The sequence below is a fragment of the Leucopleurus acutus genome (genome assembly GCF_964270905.1).
Source record: "Leucopleurus acutus genome assembly, chromosome: 1".
In the NCBI taxonomy this organism is placed as follows: domain Eukaryota; kingdom Metazoa; phylum Chordata; class Mammalia; order Artiodactyla; family Delphinidae; genus Leucopleurus; species Leucopleurus acutus.
This window is the reverse complement of record NC_139142.1, coordinates 2,991,340-3,009,177: the sequence shown is the minus strand read 5'-3', so window position 1 is coordinate 3,009,177 and position 17,838 is coordinate 2,991,340. Positions and strand designations below refer to the sequence as shown.

Genomic DNA, 17,838 nt, shown 5'->3' with positions numbered 1-17,838 from the left:
ACCAAAATCATACATGTCCTGTGATGAAGCGACAAAACAAGGGGAAGGAAGGAGACACAGATGTGCTTGTGCAAGTGTTTCTAAGAGCTTAAATTCTTAGACATGTTAAAATTTTGGTGTATTTATATTTTTAACTCTTTTCCTCTAAGCCCAGTTTCTTTTTTTTTCCCGTTATGTACCTTGTGGTCACCACTGTGACGTACGTGGAATAATACCAGACAGTGACAAAGGGGAATAGGTGTTGTGTTGCTGGCCACGTTCCCCCTTAACGTTTTCTCTCTTGAATTTGATTCTTTTCTCTAACACCAATGACATTTTACTGTTTTTCAGAGAGAAGCTAAAAATGAAAGAACGAGAAGAAGCGTGGGTTAAAATAGAAAACCTAGCCAAAGCAAACCCCCAGGTACTAAAAAAGAGAGTAACATGAAAACGTCTAGGGTGTAACTTGAATGTTTTTATGAGATAGGAGTGTGGATTCATCGTGAGAGGGGAGGGAAATCAATTTCACTAACACTGTATATGAAAATATCTGCAATAAAAATACTTTTCAACTTTGTACAAGTACTTATTTTGCCCCACAAAGGTTTTTACCACAGAATTGACTTTTTTTTTATTATTATGCTTTTAAAATAAGATATGAACCTTATGAATACACTGTGGTAAAAAGAAAGTCAGGATACAAGCTCTGTTTTGGGCCAAGATTGTAATTTGCTTTCTCAAATGTCATAGATGCTGTAGTTCAAACAATATTTTCCTTTCTTTTTAATATCAAATTAATTCTAAAGGAAAAGAAATTAGATTTGAAATAGATTAAGTATGAAGTCAATGTCCTCTTTCCTAAAATGAGGTTTCTGCAGGCTGAGCCTTTCTTGTTAAAAGTTGACCGACTTCCGTCATCTTAGCCGCTAATCCTTTCTCCCATCCCAGCACGCCCTGGCAGGTGGGCGCCAATGACGTGTCTTCTGGAACTGCCAGCACTGAAGCAGTGTCCCCCGATGCATTACCTCGGGCTGACCCCTGGGGGCTGGGGGTTGGAACCCTGTCCCGACAGACGTTCTTTCTGATGCTATGTGCCTGTCCGATTATCACTGAAAATCATTTGCCACACTAAGAATTCTCAGGCTGTCCTTAGCTCCCCAGAAAAGATTTTACTTTCTGAGGAAAGCTACTCGGCTACCCCTAAAATCCTGAAAGGTTCAATACAGTGAACCAGATTACAAGCTATCTATTTATTTTCTTTGGTGAGAGGTATGCATAAATCATTACTATCTCAGTTGCTATGTGGGTTTTCAATCTCTCTGATGTTTAATAAAAAGTGATACATGAATACAGAGTTAATACCTATATGACAACATACTGACTTGTATTCCCTCTGATAAAACTATAATCAAGACACAAACCATAGGAAAATTGAATGACATCCTTAAGTGTATGTCCTTGATGCCACCTGAAACAAGTAACTGGCGTTTTTCTAACCATTTTTATTCCATGCTCTTACACAGAAATGCTATTTTATGTGAAAATAGCATGTGAAACTGTGTAGTAGCTAATTTAGGTAGATAGCTATGGGTATGTACTTCTTTTTTTTTTTTTTTGCGGTACGCGGGCCTCTCACTGTTGTGGCCTCTCCCGTCGCGGAGCACAGGCTCCGGACGCGCAGGCTCAGCGGCCCTGGCTCACGGGCCCAGCCACTCCGCGGCATGTGGGATCTTCCCGGAACGGGGCACGAACCCGTGTCCCCTTGCATCGGCAGGCGGACTCTCAACCACTGCGCCACCAGGGAAGCCCCTGGGTATGTACTCTTAAGAATAGAATTTATGTTGAACGTGAGGTTAAAATACTGACTGACGTTTGTTGTAAGACACAGTAAAAGCATACGTCTGGGGCAGTGTGGGTGGATGGACCCTGCCCGACGGGGCCCAGGCCGTCTTGCTTTGTCCAGACGGCCCCGTGCCGAGGGCAGACGGGTCCCCATCAGGGTCGTCAAGGACCCCGTCACACACACCCTTGAAATCAACACCCTTGAAAAACATGTAAACTATATACAGATCAGAGGGTCTGATTTTATTTATTTTACCTGGAAAATAGGAATAATCTCATAGAAAATCGCATAAAGCCTTGCATTACAAGCGAAGAGCTGGCTGTGACTGTATTAGCAAAGGTGGCCTGGTTCCACTGCTGTGCTGTAACAGATGTTCCTTCCAAAGTATATATTGTCCTCATTTCTCTTTTTCTGAACTTTTCCTAAGTGTTCTTACATCACATTTTTATTCCTTTGGCTGCTCTGTTTTAAAATGTCTCGGGCCACAGCCTGAGTGCGGTGGGCTTTGCCTGCGCTCACCCCTGCATTGTGCTGTGGCGCTCTGACCTGAGCGCCGTCCTGCTCGCGTCTGCGTGTGAAAACCGTCTGTGACCACACCCCAGCAGGTCCTGTCCGCATGCTCCAGTCCACCGAGCAGTGTCTGAAACGGAAAGTACTTCGTGGGCTAATGTCTCCAAGTGGAAACGAGGGCCTTGGTACCCGCTGTTCACCCTCTCTCGAGTCCTTTCTAAATGGTAGTCGTTGCTTGCCATTTACAGCAGCAGCAAAAAGTAAATTGTGTTGTGGGTAATACAGCTTGCGCGCCACTTCCGAAACGAAAACACGTAGGTGGGTTTTTGAAGCCCGATTCCCCGTCTCAAATCTGCCGTTTTGAGAAATGATTTAATAGCTTCCTTATCTTAGGTGGGTTCCCAATCCCTCACTCTGTTCACTGGCGTGTACCTAGAAGTCTTCCTGATGCTGACCCTTGTGTTTTCCCAGGCTAAGTCTTTCATCTGCTTGGAGATGTGAACGCAGGTCCCCGTTTAGGCCGGTTGGGATTTGGAAAGCTGTGGTCCTTCAGGATTTGAGTTGTGTCTGTTTTAGCAGTTGTGGCGGTTTGATTTTTTTCATGTGATTAAAAAATGCGATTTAATTTTTTTATTTAATGTTTAATGTGATTTAATGTTTTTAAAGTGAAGATTTTAATAGTGAAGATTTCTAACGTAGTGAAGATTTCTAACATAAATATGCTTTTCCTGGTCCACCAAAAGAGGCCATATAACAGTTTTGCTCCTGTCTCCCTTTTGTGGGAATCATGTGAAATGAAGACAAGGCACTTCTGTGAATTTTAAGTGTGGCTCTGGCTCAGTGTTTCTGCCCCTTTGCAATGACAAGACGACGCCATAGGAGGCCCAGGGCACAGAGTCTGGCTGCCTGCCTTTCCTTTGGGAGATGAGCCTCTCTGGGGAAATGTGCCTTCCTTATTTCACCTGTCAAGACCTTCAGCCTCGGGAAGGTTTCTGTTCCTAGTGAGAATCCTCTGCCCCCGAGCCTGCTAGTGACGTCGATTTCCTATAGGCATTTTGTAGCATCCTTGTGCGTACTTTTCCTTGCCCTGAGCCCCAGCAGGGCCTCGGAGCCCGCACTGCTCTAGGCACGCCGCTGGCAGGGTCCGTGTAGAGCGCTGGTGTCCTCTTGGTGTGGCCGAAGCTGAAGATCCCGCACCACCGCCCGAGCACTGCAGTGTCTCTGCTCTGTCTGCCCCGCCCAGCTGAGCCCCAGGGGGCAAGGCGCCGTGCAGACCCCAGCTCCCTGCGCCCAGCAGGTCACCACCTCTCTGGGCAGATGGGTGCAAGCTGCGTGTCCCAAATGCGCTTTCCCAGGATACAAAACTGAGAATGAGACACGGCCCCAGGTGTTAAGGAGGGGAGCCAGGATGGAAGCAAAGAGAATCCAGTCCGGGCGGTCGGATGATAGCACACGCTGGGGGTTGTGCTGGCAATGCTGGCGAGAGGCCTGGTCGCGCCTTTAGAGACACGTAAAGGAAGGCTGGAGGGTAGGGTGGCCACGGCGAGGCGTCCCCACGGCACCAGGACCTTAGCCCCCAAGACTGCTGGGTGCCCTGGAGGCGGAGCCAGCCTCTTAGAGGCTCACCTAAGGGGCTTAACCAGCCGGGGGCTCAAGGCAGGGGAAGGGGCGACTGGGAAACCGAGCTGCTCGTAGGCGGAGCGTCACTCGTGGGGGAGGGTGGGTGTGATCTGTGTCAGGGACAAAGCTGGAGAGGGGGCAGGACCCGTGGATTTTATGCCCAAAACAGTGTGCAGGTGTCACAGTGTCATCCAGAGCTAGTGGCCTCGGCAGGCTTGCGCTCAGGAAGCTCTTCCGGACACTCGGGGGCTCCTGGGGAAACGTGGAGATGCCGCTGCTGGACGGGGCTGACGGGGGGGGCGGCAAGCATAGCGCGCCGCGGGGGCCTGGGTGCCCATCGGGTGGAGGAAACAGAGCCAAGGGTGTGGCTCCCGCGAGGAAGCGGCGCATTTCCCAGGGTGGTGGAGAGGCTGGGCCAGGCAGCCACGGGGGCCGGTGGGGGGGTCGGGGGGGCGCGGGCGAGGGTCAGCGAGACCCTCGGGGCGTGAGGAGGGGTACAGACTGTCTTCCCAGCAGTGACAGAGGAGCGGGGGGCAGCCGGCACCACAGGCAGGGAGGGGCAGCTTCAGGGATGACGGTGGCCCCCGCGTGGCCACAGAGCGGTCACCCACAGCCTGGTGCCCGGCGTCCCGTCGGAGAGGCGAGGCCCAGAGCCGCGGGGGTGAGCCGAGGGGTCGGGGGCAGGAGGGGCTGCTGAGAGCTGAGCGGCCCTCTTGGTCGCTCGCACGCCTGGCAGGAGGGAGGTGGTGGGCCAGGCGGGTCGTAGGGGTGGGTGCCGGGTCCCCAGCCCAGGCAGAGGGGCTCGCTGTGGCCAGGAGGGCACGAGCCGGGCACAGGGCGTGGGGGAAGGGGTGCGAGGCTGTGGCTCGGAACCCCAGCTCCCCCTTCACTGGCCTGGGGCCCCGCGGTTAGCGTAGGTACCTCAGCGTTCCCGTCAGCCAAGTGGGATCATAGCAGACACTTTACAGGCTGTGCTTGGAATAGCGCCCAGCTCGCGGCAGACGCACAGAGAGTGGCCGCCAAATGCTGAGGACAGTCAGGGCCTTCCGTGTGCCTTAGCTCACCCGCGCCGTCACAGCCACCTCCAAAGTGATCTCATACCCACGTCCCACTCACAGAAACAAAGTCAGAAACCCGTCCTGCTCACAGCAGAGCCTGACTTGGCCCAGACCCCGAAGAGAGTGGAGTCCCAGGGCACCCCATGGGGAACAGGAGCGGAGCCAAGGGGACCCCACTGACACGTGGGCGTACCAGGCCTCCCGCAGGGCCGGCCACGGAGTTGCAGAGTGAGGTGCAAGCTGTGGGACCGATTGGGGTTGTGTTGTTTGGGAGGAGAGCAGAGAGGCTGTGAGTAAAAGGGTGTGATCGGTGATGGGGTTTAGGCGAGTCTGGAAAATGCCGAGAAGATGACCGGAAGCGAGGGGGCAGATAGAGGAGGGCAAGGCTGTGCGCAGAGGTTGGGGGCTGGAGGTTTCCACGGGAGGCTTCCCGTGACCAGATCCAGGCTCACGGGGAGTCAGCAGGCTGGAGGCTCCAGGGTGGGGCGTTGCCCAGCAAGGGGCTGGGACAGTCTGGAGTGAGGCGATGCCCGGGGCCCAGGCGCTGCAGGTGTAGGCCGGGCAGGGAGCACTTTCCCTGCACATGGGCTCCCTTCAGGAGGGGCCGCGGGGGGTGGCCTGGGCCAGGAGCCCTGGAGCCGAGCCCTGAGCGCTGACCTGACCGAGAGTGACTCCGCGCTTTGCATTGCAGTACGCAGTGTGTAGTCAAGCGAGCACCATGAGCCTTCCGGTGGCAGTGGAGACAGATGGGCCTTTATTTGAAGATGTGCAGATGCTGAGAAAGACAGTGAACGAAGAGGCTCGCCAGGTAAAAGTGCACAGAGCTGAGCTGGGTGCGCTCCCTAGAGACTTGCTTAAGACGTGCCTGTGATCTTAGTGATGTGATAGACAGCAGTGCCTCCTGTGTATAAGCTAAAGTGAAAAATGCCATGGTGGTAATCTTACAGGAAACCTTTCATCCATATATCTGAGATCAAATTAGTAGAAACAGTTTTTAAGGATTAAGTATGTGCCTGAAATGTCTTTCTTCATTTATTTTAACAGTAATAATCCCAATTCTTCACTGCAGTCAAATGTTAACGAGAGCAAAGACTCAAAGGTTTGCGGTGATGTCCTCCCCCTCTGCGCCCTCTGCCCCCTCGCGACTTCTGCTCTGGCCCAGAGGCGCCCCTCTTACTTCTCCACAGTTCCTGCCGGCCCCCGGGCCCCACGACATCAGGCAGAGCCCTCATCCTCTCAACAGCAGGGTCACGCTGCCTCGCAGGCCTGTGCCAGGGTCAGGGCTCTGTCAGGACCCTCATGCAGTACCCACACTCAAGTGGTTTTGTTTCCACTTTGTGGCGATGCATGTTTAGATCACCACCGATCCAAAGAAAGGCCCCTATCACTAAATGGGGAACCTTTGCGATTTAGGCTTTAAAGAGGATAGTGGGTGGAGTTCCCACGTATAAGGAGCCTCGCAGTTGCTGTAGGTCTCTGATTGTACCTCCTGTTCTCAATCCTTGCAGTTGATAAAGTGCTAACTGGATTTGGGGATATGGCCCTTTCTGACTCTGAAACTTTAATCCCCTTTGAGCTAAGAATTCCTAAAGACATCCAGCACTACAATTCTGAAAAGTAACAAGTTAGGCTAAAATTATACTGCATACTGAATGCAGATGGTTTCTAGATGATAGTGTCATTCTGAGCTCAGACAGAGAGGGGGTTTTTTTTTAACCTACTTGTTTTTAACTCAAGTAAATTGTATTCCCCACCTGATCAGACAGGATCAGGCATCACCAAGAGCACAGGCTCTAGACCATGCAGACTGCGCTGCCCAACACGGCAGCCCTGAGGCACACGTGACATGTGGCCGTCTGCACTGAGCCGTGCTGCAGCCCAGAACACACCCGGGAGCTCCCAGGCTTAGTGTGAGGAAAGGACCTAAAAACATCCCCTTCATAATTTTCTGTTACTGACAACATGTTGAAATGATAGTATTTTGGATCTACTGGGTTAAATTTTTAAAATATTATTAAAATAAATTTCATCAGTTGCTTTTCACGTTTTCGATGTGGCTACTAGAAAATCTGGGATTCCATATGTGGCCGGCATCGTCTTCTGACCAGGCAGCGCCAGGCCAGATGCCTTTCCCATGGTGCTTCCAGAGTAAAGCACCTGCACTGGCCCGTCCTTGCCTCTTCCTGCCCGGCTAGTTCTTGGCCTTAGGTTAAGATAAAAGCAGGTGGACGCAAACACGAAACATACAGTGCAAGAACAGCAGTAACTCGTTTTTTACTTCATCCAGTTGGATTCCATAATTTCCTCGCAATATTCTTAGCAGTGAACAGATTGAATAAAAAACGTGAAAATCCTTATCTTTCCCTCTCTCTCTGGGGTGTTAGTTTTCCTACTTCTTAATTTTTTTTTAAACTTGGAAAGGAATTTGAGGCCACCTCTTTGATTACCATTTTGATGTTTTGGCTTCAGGTGGGCTAAAAGACGTGAACACTGGCCTCGTTACTGAAGGCGGTCAGAGGAAATCAAAATCAGGGTCCCTGCTACCAGCAAGCCTGCCCGTGGGTTTGTGACCACAGACTAGTCTTTAGGTCACTCGGGCCGTACAACGTAGAAAAGGAAACTGATGTCTAGCAAGCCAGTCTTTAAACATTAAATATTTTGAGGGTTGGAGGATTTTTCTTTTTGGTAGGTACATCCTTGGACTTGATAATTAAAGCTAGGAAAAGAATAAACGATGCCCAAAATGTAATGAACGTATTACATAATTACGTAATCTATGGACCTGTGGTTTCTGATTTAGGGCCTACTCTGTAGGAGATGAAGGAACGCAAATTAAAATAGCATTCTCACCTTGAGTAAGACTGCCTTTGAAAGTCAGCTCTAGTATCTCCGTGGTGGCCGATCTTCCAGCGGCCCTTGGAGGAGGGTGTGTCTCCCTCCTTCCCTGCAGGAGTTATGAAGGAAGCAGCCTCTGTAGTCATCTCCTCATTAGTTGTGAGACACCACGTGTAGACAGGACATTGCTTGAAGAGCTCTTTCAGTTTGCTGGTTTGTTTTCATGACTTTTGAAATTAGACTGTATGACTGAGTTTTCTGTGTAATTGACATTCTTACAAAAATCATCCCCCTACCCATAACCTTTAGATCTCTACAGATCACATTCCTGGGTTGGAAGACTCCATGCTATTAAGACGTCAGTTCTCCCCCAAAATTAATGCAATCCAGTCAGAATCCCAACAGGCACTTTTCTTTTTTTGAAAGACATAGACCAGTTAATTCTGAAATTCACATGGAAATGCAAAGGACCTAGAATAGCCGAAATAACTCTGAAAAAAGAATAAAGTTGGAAGACTAACACGACCCAATTTCAAGACTTACTGTAGATTTCTATTGGTCAATTGAATTTCCCCCAAATATCAAAATAATCCCGCATTTCTTTGAAATGATTCGAATGTGGGCTCGGGATGCATGTGAGGTAAATGACAGTGTTGCCGGAGAACCGGGAGAGGAGACCCTAATGCTAATGGAATGTACTTGGTTGGAATTTTGTGGAGGAATTCAATTATCTATTTACCTGTCGGAACCATGATTTGGGTTTCTTTTGAGAAGATTGTGTAACCCTATATAGAACCTCCAAAATAAACTAGTAACGTTCATGTGAATGACATTTATATCAGAGACATTTAAAATGTTTTACAATTCTCATTTTTAACAGTCGGTCGGGAGGAAAGCAGTGTCAACCATGCAGTTAAGGAAGGTGTAGAAAGACAGAAGGTGGGAAGTGAAGGTATTCCTTACTCAGTACGTAGAAGTGTATTTAAGGCTTTTATGTTTAGGAAAATCACTGACAATGTTATGTACATGAAGTATTTTCCCTTTTTTCCCTGTCATTCCAGCTTGTGATGGTGAAGACAAAGAAATCTGGTCCCTCAAGAGATTTTTGATGAGTTCTGTCCTAAATTCAGTAGTAAAACGTGCGCTCTTCTGTATGACCCACCCCGATGTCGTTTTCCCATTTACTGTGTAGATTTAGCCTTTCAGCGTTGCCATTTTGCTGCAGACAGAGGCCGTTTCTCTCCGGCTCGCACCTCCGTAGGGGCGTCTGGGGCAGCGTGTCCGTCTGTCTTGTCTGCCCACCGTCAACGGCACACTCGGCCCACACATCCCTCCACCAGTGTCACTCGTCTAGAGGGACCGTCTGCATGATGTCCCACTCTCCTGCCTCCCCTTTTTCTGATTTTTTTTTCCCGCCTTGTCGCTTGTGAAATTGCTCTCTGCTTTACACACTGGTTTTAAATGGCGATGCAGAAAGGCTCAGATGGGTCCATCACACTCTCTGTCCTTCCAGAAGCTTCCGGGGTCATGTTCGCCTTCTCAACTTGCATTTATTGGTTCCAGGCATTTTCTGTCAAAATGTTTCTTCTCTTTGGAATGCCTGTTGCAGCATTTATTAAATATTTCAAGCATCGGAAAGGCCTGATTTTGTTTCGCTTCGCTTTGCTTTGTTTTACAGCTCCACCTGGAATGGACATAAAATTCAGGGTAGAATTTCCCTCTGAGTTTTGCATTGGTCGAAGGCAAACACGCTCCACAGATGAGACCACTCTTACAAGGACTGTGACCGTGACAGGCAGCCCCTCAGGGACGGAGGGGCCTCCACAGTCTCCTGACATGCGGGGTTGTCCTGAAGGCATCTTACATTAGTTCCCAGGAGAAAAATACCAGAATTCCTGCCTTTGCCATAAATGAACGTTAATATTCAAATAACAGTTCTAGAAATAATCCTAAAATGATGTCATGGAAAATTCCTTACAAACCTTGATATTATTGAGGTTGTCAGATATAAATTTGCAAAGAACCCTAAGAAACATTAGCTCTGCAAAAGTGTGCACTTTTCATATATGGCGTCTGCAAGGCCTTGGCTATTTCATTAACGCAAAGGGAATTACACTTTGCATGTCGTACCACCGATGTTGGCAAGCTGGGTGCTGTGAGGAGTGATTAGGGATACGTTCTTTCTGTTGTCAAGTGATTGACTTAATACAGGTTTTCTTCTGGTAGGAGTTTGACCACCACCACAAACGTAACTTCTTCTCATTAAATATAATCTCCCCTTTGCTGGAGACACTAAACAGAAAGGAAGACGGGGTTCTGGTTAAAGTTCCTCATGTGCTGGCAGCTTCCTGGACGCTGTGTCTAGGTGATATAGGTGGCTCGTTGTTTTGTTTCAAAGATACTGCTATTGCTGCAATGGCCCTACTCCAAAACCGAATAACTTGTTTAACTATTATGCCTGGAAATGGACACTTTCGGTGTATAAACGCCCCATATCAGGCCCCCCCCCCCGCCTTTCTTTGCAGACACAGATCTCTAAATCCCCATGCAAAAAGGGATTCATGTAGGGTTTTTTTGTTTTGGGGTGTTTGTTTTCATTTTCTTTTGTTGAGTAAAACCAAAATGTCCTAACTTTAGGAAAAAAATGGAATGGAGATGGGAGTCTTATATCTTACCCTTATTAGGAAATTTTATACAAATCATTAAATACAGTTTTTCTGAATTCTAGAGGGTTTTTCCCCCTACATGACCCATTTAATACCTCTCATTTTAAGTATCTTTTTTCAAATTTGATAGAAGTTTTAGACCTGTTATTTATTGGCTTCGAGTCCAGTTTAGGTATGTTATTCATTCTTTCTTTTTATTTACCTCCAAGGGAAATTTCAACTTCCTGAAATGCTTCTGGAAGGGACATAGCCATAAACTGACTTCGGTAACATTTTGTGAAATGGGAAGATTTTACCCTTTACGGGATTTACTAAACCTGGTGAATTTGCAAAATAGCGGTACTCGATGCTCTGTACAGAACTACTCATTTTAGAAGACCACAATGCCAGTATTATGCACGCCGTCCTTGGGTTACTTTTAATAAATGAGGCGTTCTTGGTTAATGAGGGTGATAAGAGACATCCCGCCCTTTGTGTGCTCCAAATCCCCAGGGAGGCGCTGAGTGTGGGCACCGCTGGCTCAGGGCAGAGCGAGCACACTTCCGGGTCGCTGGGTCTGTAGCCAACGCCGTGCGTTTTTATTCCAGGCACAGAAGGACCTGAAGAAGGACCGGCCCCTGGTGCGCCGCAAGTCCGAGCTGCCCCAGGACCTGCACACCAAGAGCGCCCTGGAGGCCCACGGCCGTGCTGACGAGCTGGTCCCCCAGGACGGGCGCTAGCCCCGACGCCGTGCGCGCGCCAGCCCCGCTCCGGTCTGTAGAAAGTACACGCTCTGTGTGCCATGCAAATCAGTTACACTCAAGTCAAAGCTTTCTCCAACCCCGTTCCGTAGGCAATAACATCCTTCCGCCTCAGCTCGAGACTAGGAGTTCAAACAATGGTGACCACCCAGGGCCACATGCCGCCCATGGTGTCCCCTGCACGGTCCCAAGTAAGCCGGTTTTCCAAAATCAGAGCTAAGGAAAGCACCCTAGTCATCATCTTCACGTTCTCCCCAAATGGAATTCGCGATCATTTAAGATAGGTGGTCCAATGATAATATCAGTGTTTTTCAAATCAAAGGAGCACTTTAAAAAAGTATTACCTACTTTTTAAGACTTTACAACCCTTGAGATTGTCTCCACGTGATTGTTAATGCCAGCAGTTTCTTTCTGGGGTTTTTGGTTTGTTTTTGTGTTTTAATCTCATTGAAGTGGTTCCTTGCCGTCATCGTTCCAACACCGCTCAACTGGGAAAGTGACACGACAGTCCCCGGCCGCTGTCTTTTCCTGAGGTACTGCTTTACTTTGACCAATACCATGCGTACCACGTCCTGCTGCTTCTGCGTATCGCTAAAGCCATATTTCCAAGTCTGCGGTCCAGGACCAGGATCCGGGAGTGAGCACGTAGGAGAAATTTGTTTTAAAAAGAGCTTTCTCTTGACTGGAATTGGAATTTTAAAGTGATGTGTTCGTGTTTTACTCTTTGCAGAATGATTTCTCTCTGCTTACACGTTGTTGCCCTTGAACAAGGCTCTTCAATTAATAAAGTTATATTCTCTGAGAATTCCACATTTTGTAGAAAATTAGGGCGAGGTCATTTTGAGTGAGGCCAGCTCTCGGGCCTGATGCAGGCCACCGCTGCCTTTGGGCAAAAGTAGCAGGAACAGCGCCGTGGGCAGGCACCCCCCTCCCCGCAGTGTGGCCCTGAGGGCTTCGTGGAGGCGGCAGCAGCGATGGCTTCCAAGGAGTCTCTTTCTGTTGAAACGAGCGCACGTAATAGACGCCTCATGAGGAAAATACAGCGTCTTGAGTTTTCATCGGTCTTCAGTGCTGCTGAATATTTCAGGCTTCCTTGCATGGATTCAGCTTTTTGTTTGTCATGGAACAGCGCGAGGAGAAAAATCTTTAAACTTAACGCTTTGTTCTTTATTTCTCTCCGGGTGGCCAGTATTTTGACTTACTTATCCTGCTTGAAAGCTATCTGAGATGCGTACTGCTGCTCTAAACCAGTGATTCTAGTTTCTTCTGTCTCTGGCATAAGATTCTATAACTTGATGTTAAATGTCTTGATGCATCAAAGGTAAAACGTGGCTTCTTTCAGGATCTGTTTTTCAGTTGAGGTCTTGGGAATCCGCTCAGACGTTGTGAGAAGCAGACGTGGTTCCCTGTGCAGCTGTGGTACCTGCTGCCCGTTGGTTTCACTTAAACCCTTTGATGATGTTTATTTCCTTGTTTCCTGTAGGAAAATCATTTGGAGGGAGGGGATTTCCGGTGTTCAAAGCAAGTGCTAAATTAGAAGCTGCCCCCGGCTGAAAGGGGAGAAGCCCTCTTGGTGAGCAGGAGGTATCCATCCACTTCACCATGATGAAATTTATCCTTTAAAAAAAGTTTAGATGCCTTCTCCTTTTGAGGGAAAAAGGGTGCTTTTTATTGTATAAAGCAGCGTCTTATGTATTTTGATAAACCATTGTTTGAACTTCCGTCTTTAGCTGATAGATTCTCAGATATACTTGGTTTGGATGTTCTCAGTTACGTTTGTGACAGAGGTTTCTGGGAAGCCTCTCCTCTTGCCCTAGGGAAAAAAGCAGAATACCAGTGTTTGGGTGATGTGGAAAGCTCAACGGATAAGAACATCTTTTTGTCTAGGTTTTACTTCTGCTCTTTATTGAAGACAAACATTCACCAAAAAGGGAGAATAAAAAAAAAAAGTTTTGAGAGAAACTAATTTTCTTTGACAAGAGTATTATTTAATATTTTGGCCTATGAAAGTTTTCCTAGTTAGTACTCAGATTCCCTGTGCTAATTGTTCAACTGACATATTATTACATAGATACACTGTTTATTCTGTACCAAACTGATTTCAGAAGTACTACATTGAAAATAAACTGGTGACTGTTTTTCTTCATAAAGTTCTGCGTTTGGCATCTTCACTCTTTCTGAAATGTATCTGTACATCAGAAATGTCACTATTCCGAGTGTCTTTTTAGTGCAGCTTTAGTATGGCTTCCTTTTAATATTGTACATACATTGTACCTTTGTTTTATGGTAATGAGTAATAAAAATGTAGACTTCATATTTTGTACAAAATGTCCTATGTACAGAATAAAAAAAGTTCATAGAAACAGCAAAAATAGGTAAGTGGCACAATTATTTTTCTTTAGAAAATATCTGTAACTTTATGCTTTAGTGAAATGTTAAGTACCTACATATTTTTTAACATTTTGTAATTCAAAACTTTTTGTTTTGACATTGTTTATGAAGAGAAACTTCATACACTTGCCATTTAATATGCTCTTTTATCTAATTTTAAAAAAAAACTCTAAAAATGGTGTATTATATGGACTAAATAAAGAACATGTGAATTTTACTGCTCATCATGACGCTAAATTTAGCCATGGTGTTGGGCAAGCCGGTTCCGATCTCTGTCCGGCGACAGTTAGGGGCAGGGCAGCCCCGCCAGGGATACCGGCTGGAGTCCCTCGCTCAACACTGGCTGGGCGCCCACGCTGCCGTCCATCACAGCCACGTCTTTGCTGAGCCTTCTGTAAGGTCATTTTTCTACTTTCCTAATGGGAAAAAGTAGAGATGACCTTTTAACGACCACCTCTTGTTTCGTGAGTAGGCAAATGGGAATCAGAACGCTGTTTATAGAAATGGAATTATTTGAGCCCTAACCATGATGTTTAAAATTATTCTTGAAGAGACACTGAAGTCTGGAGAACAGAGTCGTGTGGCTAAGAATATGAGTTTGGGATCCTAGCTGATCCACCCCCTTCTTACTGGGGGCCTTGCTGTCCTCACCGGTGCTGTTACCGAGAGGTCGCTGGGGGCAGGCCCAGTCCCGTCACTGCAATGACCTCGGCCTCCCAGCAGGTGGGCTGTGACCCAAGCCCCTCAGTTCCTTTATCTGCCAAACGGTCCCTGTGACTCCCCCCACCCCAGGACAGAAGTGCAGAAGTCGCCCTTGGAGCTGGGGTGTCTAGGAAGGGGAGGTGTCTAGGTAACCAGTCGTCTCGGTTATCAGTCTGGCAAGGTAAGGGCCCAGGCAAAGTCTCCAGGGTGGGATTCTCTGGCAAAAGAGACTTCCTGACTTCACTTACTCGTTCATAACACGATGAACAGGCCCCCTGCCCAAAGCAAGAAGCAATCCAGTAACCGTAACTTAATCTACGTCCCTCACGAGCTCTCTTCTCCAGCCTGGAGACCGGCATGACTTCATACCATAGCAAGTTGCTTCATGGGTGAGGAGACCCAGGTCCCTGGAGGCTCAGTGAGCATAAAAGCCACGTCCCCCAATTCCTGGCCCCGTGCTCGTGCCGACATGATTGGAGACCCCACATCTTCTCCACCTAAGGTGATGCTGGGACCGTGTCGGATCTCTGATGGCTGTGCACGGGTTCCCGCCGCCAGTCTGCACACACCAGTGCCGGCCATGATAAAGGGCTCCCCCGTACTCAAGACGAAAGGGCAGCGAGCCGGTTCCCTTCCATTAAAGCACTGTCTGTCCTTTAACTGACATGCTTTTCCTCCACTCTTGGCATTAAACCTTCAGGAAGTGGCAAACACAGGACTTCCCTGCCGGCGCCGTGGTAAAGAATCCGCCTGCCAACACGGGACACGGGTTCGATCCCTGGTCCGGGAAGATCCCACATGCCGCGGAGCAGCTAAGCCCGTGTGCCACGACTACTGAGCCTGCGCTCTAGAGCCCGCGAGCCACAACTACTGAAGCCCACGCGCCTAGAGCCCGTGCTCCGCAACAAGAGAAGCCACCGCAGTGAGAAGCCCGCGCACCACAACGAAGAGCAGCCCCCGCTCGCCGCAACTAGAGAAAGCGCAGGCGCAGTAACGAAGACCCAACGCGGCCAAAAATAAATAAAATTAATTAATTTTAAAATTAAAAAAAATTTTAAATGGCAAACATAAATAGCAGTTTCTTAGTAATTCCCTACTTGAAAACAGTTGGCAGTACCGTGGGCCACCCTCCACCCCCCGGAAAAAATAATATGGCAACAGTGCATATCAGCCTCCTGACCTGTGGAATCTGGAATTCTGGGAACCCCTGGTCTAGTTCAAAACCCTTGTTTTACAGAAAATGAAATAGACCCAGAGACAGGAAAGCCCGGAACTAGTGGGCGTTGGCACCCGGTCCATCGTACATATTTAATGGGATCTCAGAGTTGGGTGCTTGTGGGTCGTCCTTTATGTTGCCTGCCACTTGCATTCTTTCTAGGTTGTGAATTTTTTCAATATCTCTAGGAAAATGAAAGATTTACTTGAGATAGGCAACAAGCTTCATATGGAAATGTTCTTACTTTAACAAGTAAAAATTTAGGTATTTCCTGAATAGAAAAAAATGCCATATTAAAATCCAAGTTTCTCAGAACATTTGAGGAAAGCTTTTTGGAGTCATCCGTGCATTGTACAGGATGTACCAGAAATGCTCAGTCATTTATAACCACACATTTTCTATTTAAAAAAAAAAAAAGGTACCTTTATTTTTCATCTGTTGCTCTTGCAAAACTTGAGTATAATAAATTAAAATCAAACACAGGCCCCCTAGAGTGAAGACTTGACCCAGATGAAGATAGTGGAGAGAATTCCAATCAACAGATGTCTGTGCGCATGTGGGCGCTGGGTCCTCAGGGTGCCTGGGATGGTCTTGACACCCACGCATAGAGGGGCCGGTGCTGGCAGGACGGGCCACACCTGCCTGCCACCTCCCAGCCACGACCCTGCACTCTTCTTCATCCCAGGAATTGGTGCTGTCACCACTGCTGGTCAAACCCGGAACACAGCCTGGATTCTCCCTCCACTAGGGACTCTTAAATCCCAGAGACCGCGCCTCCCAGGTACATCTCTGTCCATCTGCCTTGCCCCGGCTTCCATCATCCCCCAGACAGTGTGGCGGCTTTCTCTCCAGAGCATCTTAAACGGTGATCATGTCACCCTCTTGCTTAAAACACGAGTGCCTTCACATGACACTTAAATAAAGCCTGAACTCCTCGCCACGGAGATAAGAATCTCTGATCTGACTCCTGCTGACCTCTGCAACCCGTGTTCAATGTGTTCCATCGGTGGCCTCCATGTCTCACCCGATGACCTCTTTCCCACTGCAGGGCCTTTGCACAGGCTGTCATGCCCATCCCATCCCCCAAAGTGGCCTGGCTGGCTTCTTTTTATCCCACCAGTCTAAACGGCAATGTTTTCTCTGAAAGAGTCCTCTGACCACCCTATCGAGTTGGACACCCCCGTTACCCTCAGCCCACCCCTCTCCTGCAGAGCCCTGATACAATTTGTAATTCTATTTGTTTCTTAGTTAGGTGCCTCCACCGTCAGACAGGGACCTCATCTGCTTTTGCGTCGTGTGTCCCCAGTGCCCAGCTCTGCCCCGGGTGCAGACTTTGCTCACTTTGTCAGGCGAATGAAGGTGCAAAATGCTGGGATGCCCGCCGGGGAGGGACTGGGCCCCTGAAAGAGGCAGGCCGTGCGGAGTCTCGCTCACTGCGCATCCCGCCACGGGGTTTACGGGATGTGCCAGACAGTAATGGTGGCGATGAGCTTCACAGACATCCTGCTTCTACGGAGAGGTGCCCAACATGTCAGGATCACGACAGGCAGAGGGCGGGGCGCGGCAGGGGACGTCTCATTGGGCTCCGCTCAGTGAGGGTGGAGAATGTTCCAAGCAAAGGGATGTGTACAAAGACCCAGCGATGGGGGAGGCCTGAAGTTTTGCTGGCGCTACACCGTCACCAGAGGGACCAGGGAAAGTGGCCGAGGAATGAGGCTGCAGACGTCGGCAAGGGCCAGCTCGCTGCGGAATGTGGACCTTAGCCGATAGGCGGGGGGTGGGGAGGTGGGGGGGGGGCACGTAAGCCCCTCAAATTGAATGAGCTGGGGAGAGTGGGGGTCCCGTGCAGAAGAGCGAGGACCGGTCGGGAGGAGCCAGAGCCGCCTCAGGGTGCGAAGTTTCTGCTACCGCTGGGACTCGGGGCGTCTGGCCGTGGGGACCAGGCATAAAGCCCCTGCGTTCCCAACGCCCGCGTGTCAAGGGGTCGGGCCGCGATGGCAAGGGAAGGAAGGCTGGTGGCCGGAGAAGGCTGTGCAGGGTCCCTCTGCACAGAGGGTGGACGGGGTGTCCACGTGCTCTCCCACCACCCCAGCGCCAAACTAGGGGGCAGCCCGGGGACAGAGACTCAGAGGATGCGTGGCCTGCCCTGTTCTTAGCAGGAGCAAAGCTCGTGCCTCACCCGGGTGGTGGGGATCCAAACACTGCTCTCATCCTTCACCCACCCCTGCCCGCCCACACAGGAGGCACACAGGAAAGAGAAGCAGCAAGGTGACCCCGA

General features: G+C 48.9%; 1 protein-coding gene across 7 annotated transcripts in view; it reads left to right on the top strand.

Annotated features, from left to right (window-relative positions):
- The window catches only part of PPP2R5C (protein phosphatase 2 regulatory subunit B'gamma), a 129,719-nt gene extending 115,964 nt beyond the window's left edge, over window positions 1-13,755 (top strand). For 4 of the 7 annotated variants that reach the window (XM_082838144.1, XM_082838143.1, XM_082838145.1 and 1 more), the window contains 2 exons: window positions 331-403; window positions 11,099-13,755. In XM_082838144.1, coding sequence (XP_082694270.1) covers window positions 331-403; window positions 11,099-11,230 — 205 coding nt within the window. In that variant the 3' untranslated portion in view covers window positions 11,231-13,755. Of the gene's footprint in view, window positions 1-330; window positions 404-5,701; window positions 5,825-11,097 lie in introns of all 7 variants that reach the window. The other 3 variants (XM_082838147.1, XM_082838148.1, XM_082838149.1) reach the window with 2 other exon arrangements.
- Window positions 13,756-17,838: the final 4,083 nt, after the last annotated feature.